This window comes from Mirounga angustirostris, unplaced genomic scaffold (genome assembly GCF_029215605.1).
Source record: "Mirounga angustirostris isolate CCGP_5_RB_7025 unplaced genomic scaffold, mMirAng1.0.hap1 SCAF_17, whole genome shotgun sequence".
In the NCBI taxonomy this organism is placed as follows: domain Eukaryota; kingdom Metazoa; phylum Chordata; class Mammalia; order Carnivora; family Phocidae; genus Mirounga; species Mirounga angustirostris.
In genome coordinates this window covers 32,552,670-32,570,891 of record NW_026991725.1, presented here as the reverse complement: position 1 = coordinate 32,570,891, position 18,222 = coordinate 32,552,670, and the positions used below count along the sequence as shown (strand labels likewise).

The following is an 18,222-nucleotide window of genomic DNA, read 5'->3' as shown; positions in this document are numbered from 1 at the left end:
AGCAACTGGGCAATCAGTAGGGAAGTTCTCAGAATCGTTAGTAGTAGAGGTCTGATTCCTCAGTTACCTTTGTATTCTCAGACTCGTTAGCGATGTCCAGTGCTTTTGAAGATTTGCCACGAGCATTCTTCCCACAGCATAACAAGCTGGCCATTGACTCAGGATCATCTGCAGTGAGATAACTAAGCTGCCGTATGCCAGATTCTGTTGGGCACTGTAATAGAATTCCTCTGATCCCTTCAGCAGTCTTGCAGACGAGATGGTATTCTCTCCATTTTGTAGATGGAGAAACAGGTTCACGCGAGCTAAGTAGCTTCATTTCACAGTTGCTAAGTGGTGGCGTGTACAAAACCAGATGACGCTCCCAGGCCCTCAGCTGCCACCACTGCTATGTTGGTGGCCGTTAGAAAGCTGTGCTGGCCCTCAGGCCTCCTGCCACTACCCCACTCATATCCTCAGCACGGCGCCCAGCCTGTGCACACACAGCCTGCTTTCCTCCCGCTCAGTAACTCACTGAAGTGTGTGACCTCTTACAGTGACCGTATGTGCTCTGAATGGGAAGCACTTGGTGCCTTCTCTGTGCTGTTAGCCAGTCATGAGTTTTGATTCATTCTCTTGGTCCTCTCCAGTGGGGAAGAGACCCCCCGAACCCTCATGTGGCCGACCTTGTCAGGCCAAAAAAGACCCTGTGCTCTGCTGGCCCCTCACCCACTGCCTCCACCCTCTGACCTGAGTTACCAACTAAGAGTGGGAAGTAGGCCTTCCTCTAGGCTGGAGTTGGGCAATACAAAACTATTCTAGGCACGTCCTGTTTACCACCCGTGAATCCCCCTACCCCAAATTCCTTTTCTCCCTGGGTTGTCAACTGTCTGAACTCTCATCGGATTCAGGGAAATCAGGAGGAGCATTTGTATACTAATGGAAGAAAATTACCCCATGAAATGCTTGCTTTTTAAAAGAGTTCCTTAAATTAAAAATACAAAAACAAAACCATGTTTTAGAACATCGTGTCCTCAGTGTGTGTTGCATGTGCTTGTCGTGTTGTGTCATCGCTGGAGTCTCTGGAAGCCCCAGGACAGGCTGGGAGGCCCTGATGGCCCATAACTGAGCCCCTTGACCCAGCATTCCCTGTCACCCCGGGGCTTCTCTAGTACAAACGTCCTTTCTGAGTACTTGGCATTTACCTCTTTAAGCACCGAAACATGTTTTTCCTCTTCTTTTTTTTTTTTTAAGATTTTATTTATTTGCGAGAGAGAGAATGAGAGACAGAGAGCATGAGAGGGAGGAGGGTCAGAGGGAGAAGCAGACTCCCTGCCGAGCAGGGAGCCCGATGTGGGACTCGATCCCGGGACTCCAGGATCATGACCTGAGCCGAAGGCAGTCGCTTAACCAACTGAGCCACCCAGGTGCCCTGTTTTTCCTCTTCTAAGTCTGATGAAAATCTTTAAAAACCACATTGCATTTCCTGGCCCCCTTAGGCAGAGCAGGCAGGAATGATTTCATCTTGATAATTTAAGGACTTAACAACAAACAGAAATTCAGGCTGGTTGTCATGCAGGCCTACTTGAGGTCAGAAGCCTTTCACCCCCATCTGAGCCACCCCAGGCTGCTGATTCTGCAGTAGTTTTCTCTCGATTGTCCGTTGGCTGGTGTTGGTATATGGCCTTCTAGTTCTTCTCCTTGAGTGCTTATCCCCATCTCCCACCCCCCACCCCTAAGGCAACGATTCTAGTCTGTGTGGGCTAAGAAACCAGAAAGCCAGAATTGTGTGAATGGGATAACTGTCCTTGGAAAGGGAGCTTTGGAAGAGGGTGCATGGGGTCTAGTGCTGGGCTCCCGCATCCCCTTGGCCTCCCTGAAGCACGTGTGGGCCGTGTCCTGGCTCTCAGGGATGGTCTGCTGGTTAAGACCGTCTTGAATAAGGTATGGGCATGTGTTATAGTTAACTATTACTGTGTAACAGCCCCAGAAGTCGTGGCCTAAAACCGTAACAGTTACTCATTTTGCTTACCAATTTGTAACTTGACCAGACTTGGCAATGAAGGCTTCTCTCTACTCCATACAACATCAGCTGAGGAGGCCCCACTGGGGGCTGGAGGAGCTGCTCCCAAGATGCCTCACTCGCATGGCTGGCACGTAGATGCTGGTTGTTGGCTGGGAGCTCACTTCTCCGTGTGGCCTGGGCTTCCTGCAGCTTGGTGACTGGGTTCCAAGGGCAAGTCTCCCTCGAGAAAGAGCCAGGTGAACACCGTATCACCTTTTATGACCTTATCTCGGAAGTAAAATAACATCACGTCTATCATGCCCTATTGGAGCAGTCAGTACACCTTCCCAGGTTCAGGGAGGGGCAGAGATTCTACTTCTTGCTGAAGAAGTAGCAAATTCTCGGAAGAACATGTGAGATGGGAAATACTGTGGCACTGTTTTTGGAAAGGAAGTTCTGCTAGTTTCCTCTGCTACTTTGATTACTTTTCACGCTTTGAGGCAGTTCTTAACTAGTTTTATTTCTTATTAATTTTGCAGTTTGAGTGCACGAGGACCTTCTCCCTCCATTTTTAACTTGTTATATTTGGTGCATGTGAAACATTAACATGGTTCCAGAGGTCAAAGTTGTACAAAGACCTACTCAGAACAGGGCCGTCTCCCCCACCCTCTTTCTTCTGTTCTTCCATGCTATTCCCATTCACCCCCCTGGAGGAAGCCAATCTCCTTAGTCTCTGGCTTTATTTTCCCTTCTGTCTTAGTCGAAAGGTAGCATATTATGGATACTCTTTTGAACATTACTTTTTCACTTACTAGTACATTCTGGAAATCACTCCACATCAGTTCATAGATGTCTGTCCCTCCTCTTGTTTTTAAACAGCACCAAGTACTTTTTCCATTGTATAAATGTTTCATAGTATATTCATTCCCTCTTTTATAAGGGCATATAGGTTTCCAGTATTTTGCAATTACAAACAATGCTGCAGTGAATAATTTGTGTATTGTGTATTTTTGTGCTGTTGAGGGTGTATCTCCAAGGTGAAATCTTAGACGTGAGATCGCTAGATCAGAAGGTAAGTGCACATGTAGTTTTGTTAGGTACTTACCTAACCAGTAGTAAGAGTGCCTGTTTCCCCAAAGGCTCACCAAATGTGGACCCTTTGGATGTGGTCAGTAGTGTTCATCCTTCCTGCCGAAGACCAGGCCAGGTCATTTCTTAGGGTCCATATTGCCTCTGATATCATGAGTCCAAGAGAAACTCAAAGGGCTCAGAGATAGAAATGAACCTTTGACATCTCTTCGGGTGACACTGTCACATCGTCAGTGTCGGCTACCAGCCAGAGCTTACCCAGAGGGAGCTTGGGACACAGCTCCAGCCTTTGCCTCAGCTTCTTCTCTCCCCATTCTCCCCCGCTGCTGCCTCTTGTAGGCCATGGTCAAAGCATCTCTTCCCCTGAGGGCTCCATGTCTAATGGCAAGTTCCACGCGCTGGGCCTCCTTTCTCACATGGCACCTGGTGCTAAACTAGGTTTGGAGGAGAATGAGGCCACTGGTTCACAGGAGCCAAACCCAGGATACAATTAGTAAATATAGACAAGGTTTGTGTTAAACAATGCTGAAACACTTTTGGTGTTTATTCTTACTTACAATAATTAAAAACATATTCAGGGGCTTCTGCATACCGAAACCACTTTGGAGCTCAAAATTGGAATTTTAAAATCACTATTTTGGAAGAAGGGCCTGGTTCTCTAGATGTTTAGTGGTTAGTGACCAGTCACTGAGCCCTGACTTGCCCTCATGACTGCTTTGTCCCACAGCCACAGACCGTGCAAGCCTCCGAATCTCCAAACCCCTATGGTGTTGGTGCCATTTTCTCACTGTTCAGGCAACTTAACCTCTAGAATAGTTGAGAGACCATGAGGCTGGCTGAGGAGACTAGAACTTTATTGTCTTGTCAAGGGTAGTGTGCTTGGTTGGAGATTTTAATAGTAATTCAGAAAATAAGAAAATAAGGAGACTTTCTTTTGAAACTAATAATATACTATATGTTAAATTGAATTTAAATAAAATAAAATTTTTAAAAAAGGAAACTATCTTTAAAAATGTCTAAAGGTGGCATAGTATTACCCCTGGTGTGGTTACCTCAGGAAGGGAGACTGCACAGGCTGCCTGCAGATTTGCTCAGGGGTGTAGTAAGGCCAGGGAGGCTGCTAGTTCTGTATGCCCCAGAGTGGCCTGCCTGGGAGAGAGGACCATCGGTGGGTCAGTGCTGTGCCTGTCCTCTAGGCAGGTGCAAGACTCCAGTATTCAGATTGTGTCACACACTTCCATGCTCATTATCCAAGGAAGATCCTAAATGTTTAGGGGTAATGTAGGCTTCCCAGGTTTGGAGAATTCTGTCTTCATTATTACTAGTTGTACTAATTATCTTGTTACCTATAAACTGGATCATGAGATATAAATCCCTGTTTGCAGTTATCAGGAGATGAGAACCCTAAAAAGCAAATAGGAATCAAATAGAAACCAGGAAATCTTTTTTTTTTTTTTTTAAGATTTTATTTATTTTTTAGAGAGCGAGCGAGAGAGAAACAGCATGAGAGGGGAGAGGGTCAGAGGGAGAAGCAGGCTCCCCGCCGAGCCGGGAGCCCAATGTGGGACTCGATCCCAGGACCCTGGGATCGTGACCTGAGCCGAAGGCAGACGCTTAACCATCTGAGCCACCCAGGCGCCCAGAAACCAGGAAATCTTAATTGGTGGAGTGGTTTTCCAAGGCTTCCCTTTCCTGCACAAAGTCACCTTTTCAAACATTGAAAAGCAGAATTGAGAAGTGCTCTTCCTACAGTGAGTAAAAAATCTGAAGCCATAGAGCCAATTTAAACATAAATTTTAGAAAGGATCCAGAAAAGAGTGCCAAGACAATTCAAGGAATGGGGAAGGAGAGGGAAAGAATAGTCTTCAACAAATGGTGCTGGAACAGCGGGTATCCACACGGCAAAAGAATGAAGTTGGACTCCTACCTCACACCATACACAGAAATTAACTCAAAAGGATCATAGACCTCAATGTAAGAGCTAAAACTATAAAACTCTTAGAAGAAAACATAGGAGTCAGTCTCTGTGGTTTGGGGTTAGGTAAAGCTTTCTTAGATAAGACACCCAAAAGTACATGCAACCAAAAAAAAAAAAAGATAAACTAGATTTCATCAAAATTAAAAACTTTTGTGCTACCAACAATACCATTAAGGTAGTAAAAAGACAACCCACAAAATGGGAGAAAATATCTGCAAATCATATATCTGATATTCTAGTACCTAGAATAAACAAAGGATTCTTAAAACTGAATAATAAAAAGGTAAATGACCCAATTAAGAAATGGGCAAAGGGGAGCACCTGGGTGGCTCAGTCAGTTAAGTGTCTGCCTTTAGCTCTGGTCATGATCCCAGGGTCCTGGGATCAAGCCCCTCATTGGGCTCCCTGCTCAGCGGGGAGCCTGCTTCTCTTCCTCCCTCTGCCTGCCGCTCCCCCTGCTTGTGCGCTCACTTGCTCTCTCTCTGTCAAATAAATAAAATCTTTTTTTTAATTTTTTAAAAAGATTTTATTTATTTGACAGAGAGAGACACAGCGAGAGAGGGAACACAAGCAGGGGGAGTGGGAGAGAGAGAAACAGGCTTCCCGCGGAGCAGGGAGCCTAATGCGGGGCTCCATCCCAGGACCCTGGGATCATGACCTGAGCCGAAGGCAGACGCTTAACGACTGAGCTACCCAGGCGCCCCAATAAATAAAATCTTAAAAAAAAAAATGGACAAAGGATTTGAATAGACATTTCTCCAAAGAAGACCTATAGATGGCCCATGAGCCTAGAAAAGATACTCAATCGTTAGTCATCCAGGAAACGTGAATCAAAACCATAACGAGAGGGGCACCTGGGTGGCTCAGTCGGTTAAGCGGCTGCCTTTGGCTCAGGTCATGATCCCAGGGTCCTGGGATCGAGCCCCACATCGGGCTCCCTGCTCAGCAGGGAGTCTGCTTCTCCCTCACCCTCTGCCTGCCGCTCTGCCTATTTGTGCTCTCTCTCTGTTTCTCTGTCAAATAAATAAATAAAATCTTAAAAAAAAAAAAAAAAAGGCAGGGGTGGCTTAAAAAAAAAAGAAAAAATAATTATATTTGGATAGTGGGATTATGGGTTTTTTCTGCAATAAATATGTACTGTTTTTATAATTGGGGAAACATCTAACAGACCTGGGGGAAGGGTCTTCCATTGTGCCTTCTCCTGCACCCAGCGGTCCTTTGTGAAACCCTGGTGGCACCAGATTGTATGTGACCAAACCTTAGGAGCGGAGGCACTGAGCTCTCTATGGAACAAAAAAAGCTGGGCTGGCCTTGGCTTCCTGGCCATTTGTTACAGAAAAGATTACACCAAAAAATTAAGTAAATTTGTACTTTACTCTGGAGGTTAGCTTTTAATAAACTACATCCCAAGAGCTATTCAGATAGTCATGATAGCTTCGGACCTTTTTTTGGAAGTCATTTTGAGAAAGGTGCCCTATCTAAATGTACCTGTATAGCTGAAATGGTGAAATGAATATTCTTCTCACATTCCTTCCTGCGGGCAAATGGTAGTGTTAGGAAACATATGCATATTTATTCTTCAAGCTCTTAAATTTTTACTACATTCATTGGAAGTGAGTTCTTTCTAGTAGCCCAGTGAATCCAGATTTTGTTCATAAAGCTGCTTTGAAGCATTGTCAGTGTTCTGCTGCTCTTGGATTTTTCTTTGTTCCCAATGAGTCTGTGGAGAGAAGCCTGTAGAAGGAACTGTTGAAAAGAAAAGACAACCTGCTTGTCAGTTATTTCAGAGATGTGTCTCCACATCATATGCCTTTGACTTGGACATACATTGTGAAATAGCCTTTGTTTCTTGCTATTTTGTGTTAAACCTGTTTGCTGTGAGTATCTAGGGCTGTAAAGAAAGGTTAATAGAGGGTAGACTCCCCGACTCGAGAAGGGAAAGTGACCGATTCTCTCGTGTCACCTACAAATCTAAGCAAGACGTGCACTGCCTTGTGTGGGCACAACTTGGCACTGCCGAAATACCTGGGGGAGGAGGGCACTGTCCTTGGTGGGTGTTTACTCGGAAGTCTTTGTAGATAATCTGATGTGACTCAAAGACCGTAACCTCAGAAACGTTGGACCAGATTCCCTTGGGCGGTGGGGCACAGATGTTCAGGCAGAGAGAAAAGTGATTCTAAGAAACATGTACTACCTGTGGAATGACCCAAGTACCCAGTGGTCCCAGACATCTGCTCTTGCATCCAGGACCTGGAGGTAGAAGTGTCTTGGTGAGGGGCGCCCGGCTGGCTTCATCGGGGGAGCGTGCGACTCTTGATCTCAGGGTTGTGACTTTGAGCTGCATATTGGGTGTAGAGATTGCTTAAAAATATATTTTTTTTAATTTTATTTATTTGAGAGAGAGAGACAGAGACAGTGAGAGAGAGAGCACAAGTGGGGAGGAGAGGGAGAAGCAGGCTCCCCACAGAGCAGGGAGCCCGATGGGGACTTGATCCCAGGACCCTGGGATCATGACCTGAGCCGAAGGCAGACGCCCAACCAACTGAGCCACCCAGGCGCCCAAAATAAAATCTTAAAAAAAAAACAAAAAAAGATATTACAGCACCAGGAAGCACAGAGGTGCTGTGTAGCCATTGAAATGAGTGAGGTAGAGTCATGTCTTCTGAAATGGAATGACCAACATGTATTATTTTTTAAACCGGAGTTTAATTTTTTTTTAAATGAGACTCACCAACATTCTTAAGGGAGACCTATGAAAACAATCAAATTTGAAGGACTCCTAGAACATAAAATATCTCCCCTTACACCTGATAACGTTAGATTGAAAAACACAGGCAAACTTCCAGACCCCCAAAGAGAGAGACGGCGCATGCTCTGACAAGACTAGTGGACCGCTGGGTGCTGGGCAGTCCAGTAGGCCCTGCACAAGCTCAGTGACCGGTTCAGACCCCCAAACTCCAGGTTTCAGAAAAATCACACGCAGGTACGTGCCATAGACCTTTGGGGGTACTCACAAGTCATCAGATCTCCAAAGGTCGAATCCAGGAGCACTAGGCCACCTGGGTACGGTCCCCCTGGCCTGGGCACACAGGTCGCGCTGGCGTGAGCAAACACATACAAAGCGTGGAGATGACAAGGGTGTCTGATGTGTGTTATGGCTGCAGGTGGCCCAGGAGGGCAGGGCAGATGCATTTGTACAAACCACAGAGGGAAGAGAAAGGGTAAACAATTCGCTGATTTCTGCTTTTCTAGTTTTTTTTGGTCCTTGCTTTCCAAGGCTAATTGTTTCTGTAAGGCTGTAGTCTAATTAGAGACCTCAGCGTAAGGAAACATCTGTCACAGCAGGTGCCAGTCCCACCACCTTCCTCCCTCAGGACAGAGCAGGTGGAGATCAGGGAGAAGGAGGCTGTGAGTCAGGCTGTGCTGATAAACCAGGGGCCTCAGGCAGGACACTGCATGGTTCCAAGTCCCGTTTCCTCCGCCCTAAAATAGAAGTTAAGGTTCCGTCTTTCTGGGGTATTGTAAGACGTAAATGAGCACCCTGAGAAACAGTCTTATCGCAGGGCCTGGCGCAGGGTCCGCAGCCGCAGCAGTGACAACGGGTGGTGGTCAGCAAGCGTTACCCACACTGCCAGGTACCTCGCCACACCCTCAGCGGTGGTCACTGCCCACTTCTGTCTCCTGCTTCACCCTGCCTGGCCCTCCCCGGGCAAGAGTCCATCGTCTGATGAGTAGCCTGGGAAATCGGAGACTAACTCAGGTTTGCTCTTGTCCTACCTTGCACATTGGCCGTGCTAGATGTTTGAGACAGATTGTACCTGGCGGAGGGGAGGCCCAGGGGATGTCACTGGGCTGAGACTGGGGAGAACAGCTGTAGGAATTTTCACAGAATTCCTGAGAACAGGCTCTCTCTATTCCGAGCCTGCGGTTCTCAACCTTACCTGTTCATTACATCCGTGAGGGAGCTTCAGGGAGTTGTGATACCCACTCAGATTAGTATCTGGGTGTAGGGCCCAGGCACTAGTATTTGTAAGCACCCCCCTGCCCCTTGCCCAGGAGGGCTGTGAGTTCCCAGCTACTGTAAGAGTCCCTGGGCACGGGAGGCTTTGGGGCTGCCTTGGGAGGACCAGCCTGACGGTTACATGTCCAGGGAGCCCCAGTTAGTTGGAAGAAAGGTAGGCAGACATTTGATCAGAGGTGCCATTAATCAGAAGTGGGTACTGAGCTCATTTGGGAGGCAGGGCAATCTGGTTGAGCTAATTGTATGAAATATTAGCTTGTTCATAGGAAGACTGGCAAAAAAAGAAAATAGACAAAGAGGAGTTTTTATCCATGATGGTGGCTTTTGTTTCTCCCTTTTTCTATTCACTGACATAATGAGACTTGTAATTTGTAGGGAAGAAATACAACTCCCGTGGCTGCCCATCTCTGTGGGGAGGGACCTTCAGTGACTTTGGATAAATAAGCACCTGTCTTGTTCTCCAGTTGCTTTCCAGCTAATTTTGGTTCCCTTTCTTTTGCCAGTTGCCAGAGGCTCCGCCCTCCGAGGAGGAAGAACAGGAAGCCTGGGTGAATGCCTTGCTTGGTAGAATGTTTTGGGACTTCTTAGGAGAGAAATATTGGTCTGATCTGGTGTCTAAGAAAATCCAAATGAAACTCAGCAAAATAAAGGTATCGTTTTCCACACAAGAAGCTTCCAGTTCCTCACATTTCTTAATTTGGAAGTTTTGTATCATTATATTCTAAGTGAAAAATAACTTGGTTTAAAGCATATAACATGAGAACAGCAACATACCTGAGCTGTGACCTTGGCCATATGACTCACCGTACCTGGGGACTTAGTGAATGTTCCTGTTTACTTTTTCCTTTGTGTTGCTCTCATTGTTATCCATTCTAGGTGATAATCGAGAATTTGGTTTGGGAAAATGTGAGCTTTTGTAGCTGGTTTGTCATGTAGACCTCTAGTATCTTGAAATTAGTAAGGAACTTAAATTGTACTTCAGGAGCCCACCCAGCCTCACAGTCTGGGGGCTGCACCATCCCTGCTGAGGAAAGTGCCAGACTCCAGACCTCTTTCCCAAGTCATGCTCCCTCTCAAAGCCCAGAAAGTTAGCATTGCACTCTACATGTGTCTGGGCCTGACCTTTACTTCTGGCCAGATGGTATTTTATTTTGGGCTCTCTCTTTGCTGAAAAACAACAGTCCTGGTGCTGATCAAGGCCCACTTGGAAGTAAGTTTAAACTGCATAAATATTCTTCACCATTGCCACTAAATGACTCATTTAGCACCACCTCTGCCAACCCAGAGACATCAGGTTACGTAGAAGTAAGTTTTTGACCTAGGGAAGACCCAGCCAAGGAAGAGTCCCTTTGGTCCCCAAATGAAATTGCTCAGTCAGCACCTTAAATCCGTGGATCTTTCTGGGTCATAGATACCTTTGAGACACAGAAACGAATGAATCCTTTCCCTAGAAAAATGCACAGTGATGCAGAATTTTGCCCATGACTTCAGAGGGTTCAAGGACTCCAGGTTAGGAAACTGTGAGCTAAGGTAAAATTACATTAGAAGGAAAATGTGGGCATGGAGGAGCTTCGATGTGACTTTTGTCATTCCCTTGGGTGACAAACCAAGCCTCTTAGGGCTCAGTCAAGCTCTGGAAGCTCTGTCTGCCAGCTGCAGGCCGGTGTCATTTCTTTCCTAACCCCTGATGAAGAGGAGAGCCGCTGTCTGAGCCGGAAGAGCAGATGTCGAGGCAGAATTTGGGGCAAGGATTTGGGAGGGCTCAGTTGACATGAGTCAGTCTGTTGTTTTTCAGGTAGATTGAGGGTTGAATGCACTCTGCTAGCCAGGTCCAAGGCGGGGAGCAGGAAGCGGCTGTGACCCTCCCATGTTCACAAACAAGCAGCCAAGCTAGAGCTCACGCCACCGCCTCCCCCTTTCTGGAAAACGGTGGAGAGCTTGCTGAGTTCCTGGTCAAGACACACAGGCGGGGCTGGCGCTCCTCAGGCCCTTCCCTGAGCAGGAGGGCTGCGGTTCCCGGCAGAGGGAGACAGAAAGCAGGATGTGCCTCAACTCCAGACGGGACGCTGCCGTCCCTGTTACACACCTTCCAAAACAGACAGGGCAGCCTCCCCTGCTTCTCTCGGGTGCTGGAAGTCCGTGGAACCTCTGCTGTGTGGAGAACGGTGGGTTCTCTCATCCCAAAGGAAGTTGAGGGAAAGTCTTTTATTTTCATCTTCTCCCTTTGCTGGTCATGTGAGCTTTTTCAGTCTGCAGATAAAACTAGGGTCAGAAGTACTAGAAGGTGAGGATAGAGAAAAGTGGCCTGGATCCAGTAGTGGGCTGTGCTCCCTCCATTACCAGCCTCATACCTCCACTCTGCCCTGCGTGCCCTGCGAGACCAGAGGAGACCCTGGATGTAATGGAATAAACAGAAAGGCAGCAGGATATTACTCTAGTTTGGAACCTGCTGCCACCCCTACCAAAAGGACTCTTATTATCACCAATAGCCAAATATTCTGGGAAGAATGAAACCTAGTAGTGAGCGTTGGTTAACGGCCAATACAAGAGCCAGAATGGCTGGAGGAGCCTGAGCTGTCCTGTCTGCTGTGACAAAGATCTCTTCTGTCTCCTGGTTTCCCCTGAAGGCCTGACATATGGAGAACTCTTTGCTGGCCTTGCCCTGCAGTCTCAGATTGTCACCCTCACATGTGATGATGACTCATGTTGTGAAAGAGCAGCCCTGTGTGTGTATCTGGTGCCCAGTGATGGTTTAAAACAAGCTGAGTTTCTGCCCCAACAGCAAGTACATTCTTGGCCTCCGCCGGCCCCTCCCAATACCGCCTTGGGGTCCTCAGTCGTCAGGGGCCTCTTATGCCCATGTCAGCAAATGTTGTTATTGCAGACAGCTTCCAGCAGTTCCTTCCACCAACCTGAGAATGTTCCATACACCTGAATGTCCAGTTGGGTTCACTCAGGAGAGTAAAGAACATGTAGTGGGTTCTCGTCTCACTGTGGTGCCTTTGAAAGGGAAGAAGAGAGTTTCTGGTTGAAAAGAGCTGGAGTGACCTTTTGTTGCCTTTCCCTGCAGAGTAGGAAGGAGGCTGACCAGGCTAGGTCCTGGTCCTGAGAGTTTTGATTCAAATCAGTTGTGATTTGGAGGGGAAGGGTACTTAGAGATGTTCTAGAATCTTGGAGTGGGCACTCAGGTGAATAAGTAGGAAGCGAGGCTCTGCTGAGCCCCTCCTCGAACTACCTGCAGGTGATTAGAGCCCAGCCCAGCCCTGCTGAGTCTTTCCCAGTCCCCGGTCCCTCAGCCCCTTCTTTGTCTCAGGTTCCTCCTCTGCCCTTGCAGGACCACAGGGTGCAGGGTGGGAGGGCTGGGAGGTTGGACAGGGGACTGGGAATGCCATCTCTGCATACTTTCCCCTTGCTCAGTGTCAGACACCTGTTCCCACAGAAACCCAGCATGCCCCTGACTCACTGAGTATTAGAGTGATAATAATAGACAGTCTGGGGCAAGGGTGCAAGAATTTGGCTACACATTCTTGGCCAGGTAGGGTTCTGTAGGCTGATTGGGAGGCCAGCCACCATGTAACATTGATGCCTTAGAAAAAGGTTTTCCAAATCCAGCAATCACCAATTCAAAATGCACGTTTGAGTACTGTCTTTGGTCACGTTTTGTTCATCACAGACATCATAACTCTCACCGACCCACTCCTGCAGAAAAGCAGAGCAAGAGTTCTCTGGTGAATCATCAAAGTGTATACCTTTGACAACTGAAGAGGTCCAGCCAAAATAGGCATTAAATCTGTGGCTGGCTAAATGCTACCTCCTTTTATGGGAAATGTTCCACATATATTTATTTTAAAAAGCAGTTTGTTGCTGGTAGAAAAACAAGGTGCTCATTACAGGCCCCAGTGTCGTGGGAATCTCACATTTACAGGTGGTGCTACAGGTTAGTGGGGAAAGTATTGGTTGTTCAATAAGACGCCAACGAGCCATTGAGAAAAATTAAGGTGGATCGGTAATTTATATCTTACACTGAAATGAGAAATGGACTACAGATTAAAAAAAAATAACTATACACATACCTAAATTCAGGTGAAAGAAACAGATGAATTAATTCCATAGTCTTGAGGCAGAGTAGGAATTTCTAAGCAGATTAGTACTCATGCTATTTGCTTTAGAGCGGATTCCTACTGACGCGGTATGAGTTGGGGTCCCAGCAGGAGAAAGATGGCACACTCAAGTGGCGTCACCTGAGAGGAGAGTTTATTAAGGGAAAGACTTATAAATATGGGGGCCAATGTAGAGAAACCAAAAGGGATAGGGTAGGACCCAAGGCTAGCAGCAGCGGGGAGCTGTCAGCACTCCCTGTAGGGGCAAGAGCGGGGAGCAGTTACCAGACCTTGGGGCAGCATGGCTATGTGGAGAGTTGCCTGCCTGACGGGAGCCGTGGCCTTCAACAGAGGGAGGGGACAGCTATCTGACAACACTCTTCCCTGAGTACCTCCCATCTTCCCTGCCCATTGGTGTTTCCCACTGGCCAAATCCAGCCAGAAGCCAGAGGGTCGGGGAGCCCATCCATGTGATTTGTTCCCAGCCTCTCTGGGAACTCAAGTCCAGGCAGGGGGCGGCAAACAGAAAATGTCCAGCACTGGGTCAAGGGATGTGATTTTCTTTTTTTCCAAGGATTTTAATAAATATTGTAATGAGTTTGCCTATCAGAAGTGCTATAGCAATTTCTTGACTCCCCACTAGTAATCTGAGAGGGGTCCACTTCCCCACACTCGAGCCAGCTCCAGGCATTGGTAACCTGACCGGCATGGCTGGCTTCTCCTCCTCCGTCAGGTCTTCGGCCAACGGCACTCTTCACAGAAGCCTTCACCCACTTCCTTAGCCAACACAGCCACCCTGCCCTACACCCCGGCTCCCTCTATCCCACACCACTGGTCTTACTGTCTCTGGAACACTAATCACTCTCTCAAGTGATTTGTCTACTTAATTATCTGTTTTCGCTCCTCCAGCGTAAACGCCATGAGAGCAAGGACCTTGCCTGACTTGTCCGCAGCTCTCTCTGGAGGATGATGCCTAGTATGCGGTATATGCTCAGTAAATTTTGGTGAAATTAATGTGTCCCCAAAACCTTGACCTTGACTCCTTCTTGAGCGGATGCTGAATTCTAATGACCAGGTTACTAACGTCTCATTTGTTGTTTACTTCTCTCCTCCAGCTCCCCTACTTTATGAATGAACTAACTTTGACGGAACTTGACATGGGGGTGGCTGTGCCAAAAATCCTTCAGGCCTTCAAGCCTTACGTTGATCACCAAGGTAACCAGCAGAGAATTGACCATTTGTGTGAGGGTCGAAATGTCTCCATCACTGCAGGTCGAACACCAAAGCTTTGGTTGGGAGGGGGTCAGGGACGTTTTAAGCATCTGTCTTACATTGATTATCTTCTGTTGTGAAAAGTCACAGCCTTCAACTGATGGGGAGCAGATCAGGAATAGATCCCCCTCCTAATTCTTCTAGTCTCTCGGGTCCCTGCTGGTCCTGCCCCAGCCCAAACATGCCCGTGTACCCGTTGGCGGGGCCTGGACTCTCGTGTGATTCGGAAAATAGTCCCCGCCCCTCGCGGCCTCCCGTGTGCCCCCTGCAGCCCTCCCCTCTCACCAGGAACTGCTGCTTCTCCATCTGCGCTCGTGCCTTTGCCCTGCCCCAACTTCTAGGTTGCAGATTCTTTGACCTTCCTGTTTCACATCTCGCCTTCCTTCCCACCTCGCCTTCCTTCCCACGCCTAGAAGGCGCTCTGTACGTGTTTAAAAAAATGAAGACAGATGTTGTCAGCAATATTTTGAGTGTACAGCTCTCTGCTGGGGGAAAGTGCTCAGATTTGATTTTTAAGACACGCTCTTTTTTTTTTTTAAAGATTTTATTTATTTATTAGAGAGGGAGGGAGAGAGAAACAGCATGAGAAGGGAAAGGGTCAGAGGGAGAAGCGGGCTCCCTGCCGAGCAGGGAGCCCAATGTGGGACTCAATCCCAGGACTCCGGGATCATGACCCGAGCCGAAGGCAGTTGCTTAACCAACTGAGCCACCCAGGCGCCCCTTAAGACACGCTCTTGACACATTATTTACACCTACTCTGCTGGGTTGGGGCAGGAAGAGTTGATTAGGATGTATAGAGCTTAAATAAAATTATGACGTCAAGATTTATGCGTGTTTTGTGGCACGTGGTTTTAAAAGGACCATGATGGAAAAGTTCATACACAGGAGTGGGGTGAAAAGAGGTGCGAGCCCGGTAGGCCAGAATAGTCCGTGAACAGGCAGGAAAAATCTCCCCACCGTGGAAGCGGTCAACTTCTTTTCTGTAGTATTGCTTTCCACACGCACCTCTTTCCACCTAAACTGGACTGTCATTCCTCAAAAGGCACAGGAACAAGATAGGGGAGAAAATAATTACAACTTTCCAAGAGTGATACTTGTTTTGAATTGTTTTGTAAATTTAGGGACTATAATGTCTACTTTTGTCCCTGCAGGGCTGTATCAGATGGCTCTTGAATCATATTTAGTGAAATCATTTTCTGTGTTGTATACATTTGATGTAAATACAGAGATTTTTTCTAGCCCTATAATTAGCAGCTCTGATGATCTCTTTAACAATATTTCAGCTGACAGCGAGCCCATATTTCCATGTTTTTAGCATTCCATGGATTTCAGAGATAGAGTATTATTTGCAAATCCAAAAGTCTACCTAATATTTGCATGTTGAGATCACCTGTAACCCTTTGATCATTTCCACACTTTGATAAATCTGTGTGCTCTTGGATTTGGCTAATTTCTGGTACAATGAGGGTTAAACTAGAAAAGATAATTTGCAAATGGTTTAGCTAGAGTTCTTTTAACCGCATATGATATTTTTAAAAGATACATTATGTCTTGAGAACCTAGCTAGGATCTCCACCTCATCTGTGTATGAGGGGTTGCCTGCCTTTCTTCTGGCTCTGGCGGACTCTGGGCTCCCCTTTGCTCTTTGCCTCTTTGGAGATTGACTTGTAACGAGCTGGTAAATGATCAGCTAACATACACCTCCACAGAGTCAGGCTTAAGGAAAGTAAATAATATGTGGACATGCCCTATTTCCTAATGTGTTAGCAGTTTCTTATCTCTGTCCTTTGTTGAATTAGTAGAAATTTCCAGCAAGAAAGAAGCAGGGCCACAGCTGGGCTTTGCCGCATCTTAGGAGTGTCCCTGTAGCTTTGAACTCTGCGGCCTCCCAGGGCAGCTTTGCCAGGCTTTGAGGGAAATTCACCAAATGCCTAAGTCTCTTTCCTCTTCCTCTGGAGCAAGACATTTCACTACACAGATCAAAGCTTTGCCGGTTTTTAATCCATTTGAGGCTATTTCACTCGTTTCAGGGCAAGTTTTAGACATCTGCCTGCTTATATAACAAGGGAAGAAATGTTACAAAAGAAAGGAATGATAAAAGACATAAAGCCTGTGGGTTTTAAAAGTTTGATCACATTAGGTTTTTCCAAGCTGGCAAAAGATGCATGCGATAGTTAAAGCAGAAATAAACGTAAAGGAAATGTGCTGTTTTGGATTCCATTGCTCTAAGGTAAACTTTTCTTTGAAGGAAATGAAAATCAAGGGTGACAGGCTAAAACTGACTCTGGGAAGCAGAGCTCACCTTCCAGGGAAATGCAGGCCAGGTGAATAAGCCCCCCACAGCTCTAAGGAGGGGGCACCTCCTGGGGGAATCCACCCCCCTCCCCCACACACACCCCTACCTTTTTTTTTTTCTTTCTTAAACGTTTCCTAACTTGTGTTTGTTTGTTGGAGGCACATGGCTGAGGGGTGGAGGAGGGTGGATATTCGGGCCAGAGCGGGATGGATCATTGCATCCTCGGGATGAGGGATGAGCCGTGGTTCCGAGCGCAGCTCTGGGGCCAGGGCTTTGTGATTCACAGCTGTGCAGTTCCATACACCCCGCTAAGCACTCTCTCCAGTGGGAAGCCTGTGAGTCGGCAGGCGAGGCTGGTCTGAGGACCGAGTGAGTCAGCGCACGCAAGGCGCCTGGAAGGCGAGCGCGGTACGTGCTGGCTGTTCTTCCTTTTACCATCAGCAGTGGCTCCTTCACTGCTGCTCCTGGAGAGTCTAGAATGTGGGCGGCTGCGGTGCCCAGTTGACCCTTTTACAGGAATAAATGGAAAGAAAGAGGCCATTCTCAGATGTTGTGGCCTTGCCACTAAAAGGAGCGACATCTGTAGTTCTGAAATCCCCTGTTGGCCACCACGGGCCTCTCCCAAGTCCCAGGACAGCCAGCCAGTTTCTCAGGTTGAATGACCGGCTTTCCTAGGCGCGTCTTCACTCCCCACCAGCGGCAGGTGGCTGGAAGAGAGCGAGCTGTCCCTTGGAAACTGGCCGCGCCCCTCCCGCCTCCTCTCTGAGCCCGGCCCACTCCCAACGCACCTCTGACCGGGGGCCGTGGGGGGGCGGGCACAGCGGGCCCAGATGCCCCAGGGAGGCAGGGCAGTGCCTGCAGCCATGTCAGCCAATGTCAGGATGAACCACGGGTGTGGGCTGTGACCGCTCAGGTTCAGATGCATTTAGGCTTCGGGACGTTTGGCGCATGTATGTAAGTCTGCAGATAGGCACTGAGTGTCCCCCACAGAGCGCCGTACTGCTTACACCCGGTTTCAAGATACCAAGTAACAGCCCGAGTTTTTTTGTTTTTTGTTTTTTTTTAAAGATTTTATTTATTTATTTGAGACAGAGAGAATGAGAGAGACAGAGAGCACATGAGAGGGGGGAGGGTCAGAGGGAGAAGCAGGCTCCCTGCCGAGCAGGGAGCCCGATGCGCGGGACTCGATCCAGGGACTCCAGGATCATGACCTGAGCTGAAGGCAGTCGCTTAACCAACTGAGCCACCCAGGCGCCCACAGCCCGAGTTTTGACAGAAGGTGTTGGATTCCGTGGTAGGAGTACCATGTCCCACAGGAACAGGAACCTTGTCTGCTTTCAGAGAGGCGCTTGGTCGTGACTGGTGGTGTCCACCATCAGCGACTTGTCTTCTGGCCCTTAACATTTAGTGCCTGGTGTCTTTATCCAGTGTTGAGACTGAAGTTACTTTGCCACCGAGTATTGCAGAAAACTGGAACCAGAG

The 18,222-nt window shown here is 47.6% G+C and overlaps 1 protein-coding gene across 3 annotated transcripts in view; it reads left to right on the top strand.

The window, feature by feature from the left end:
• The window catches only part of TEX2 (testis expressed 2), a 98,689-nt gene that overhangs the window by 62,296 nt on the left and 18,171 nt on the right, over positions 1-18,222 (top strand). For all 3 annotated transcript variants that reach the window (XM_045888647.3, XM_045888648.3, XM_064583003.1), the window contains 2 exons: positions 9,576-9,722; positions 14,288-14,387. In XM_045888647.3, coding sequence (XP_045744603.1) covers positions 9,576-9,722; positions 14,288-14,387 — 247 coding nt within the window. The remainder of the gene's footprint in view (positions 1-9,575; positions 9,723-14,287; positions 14,388-18,222) is intronic.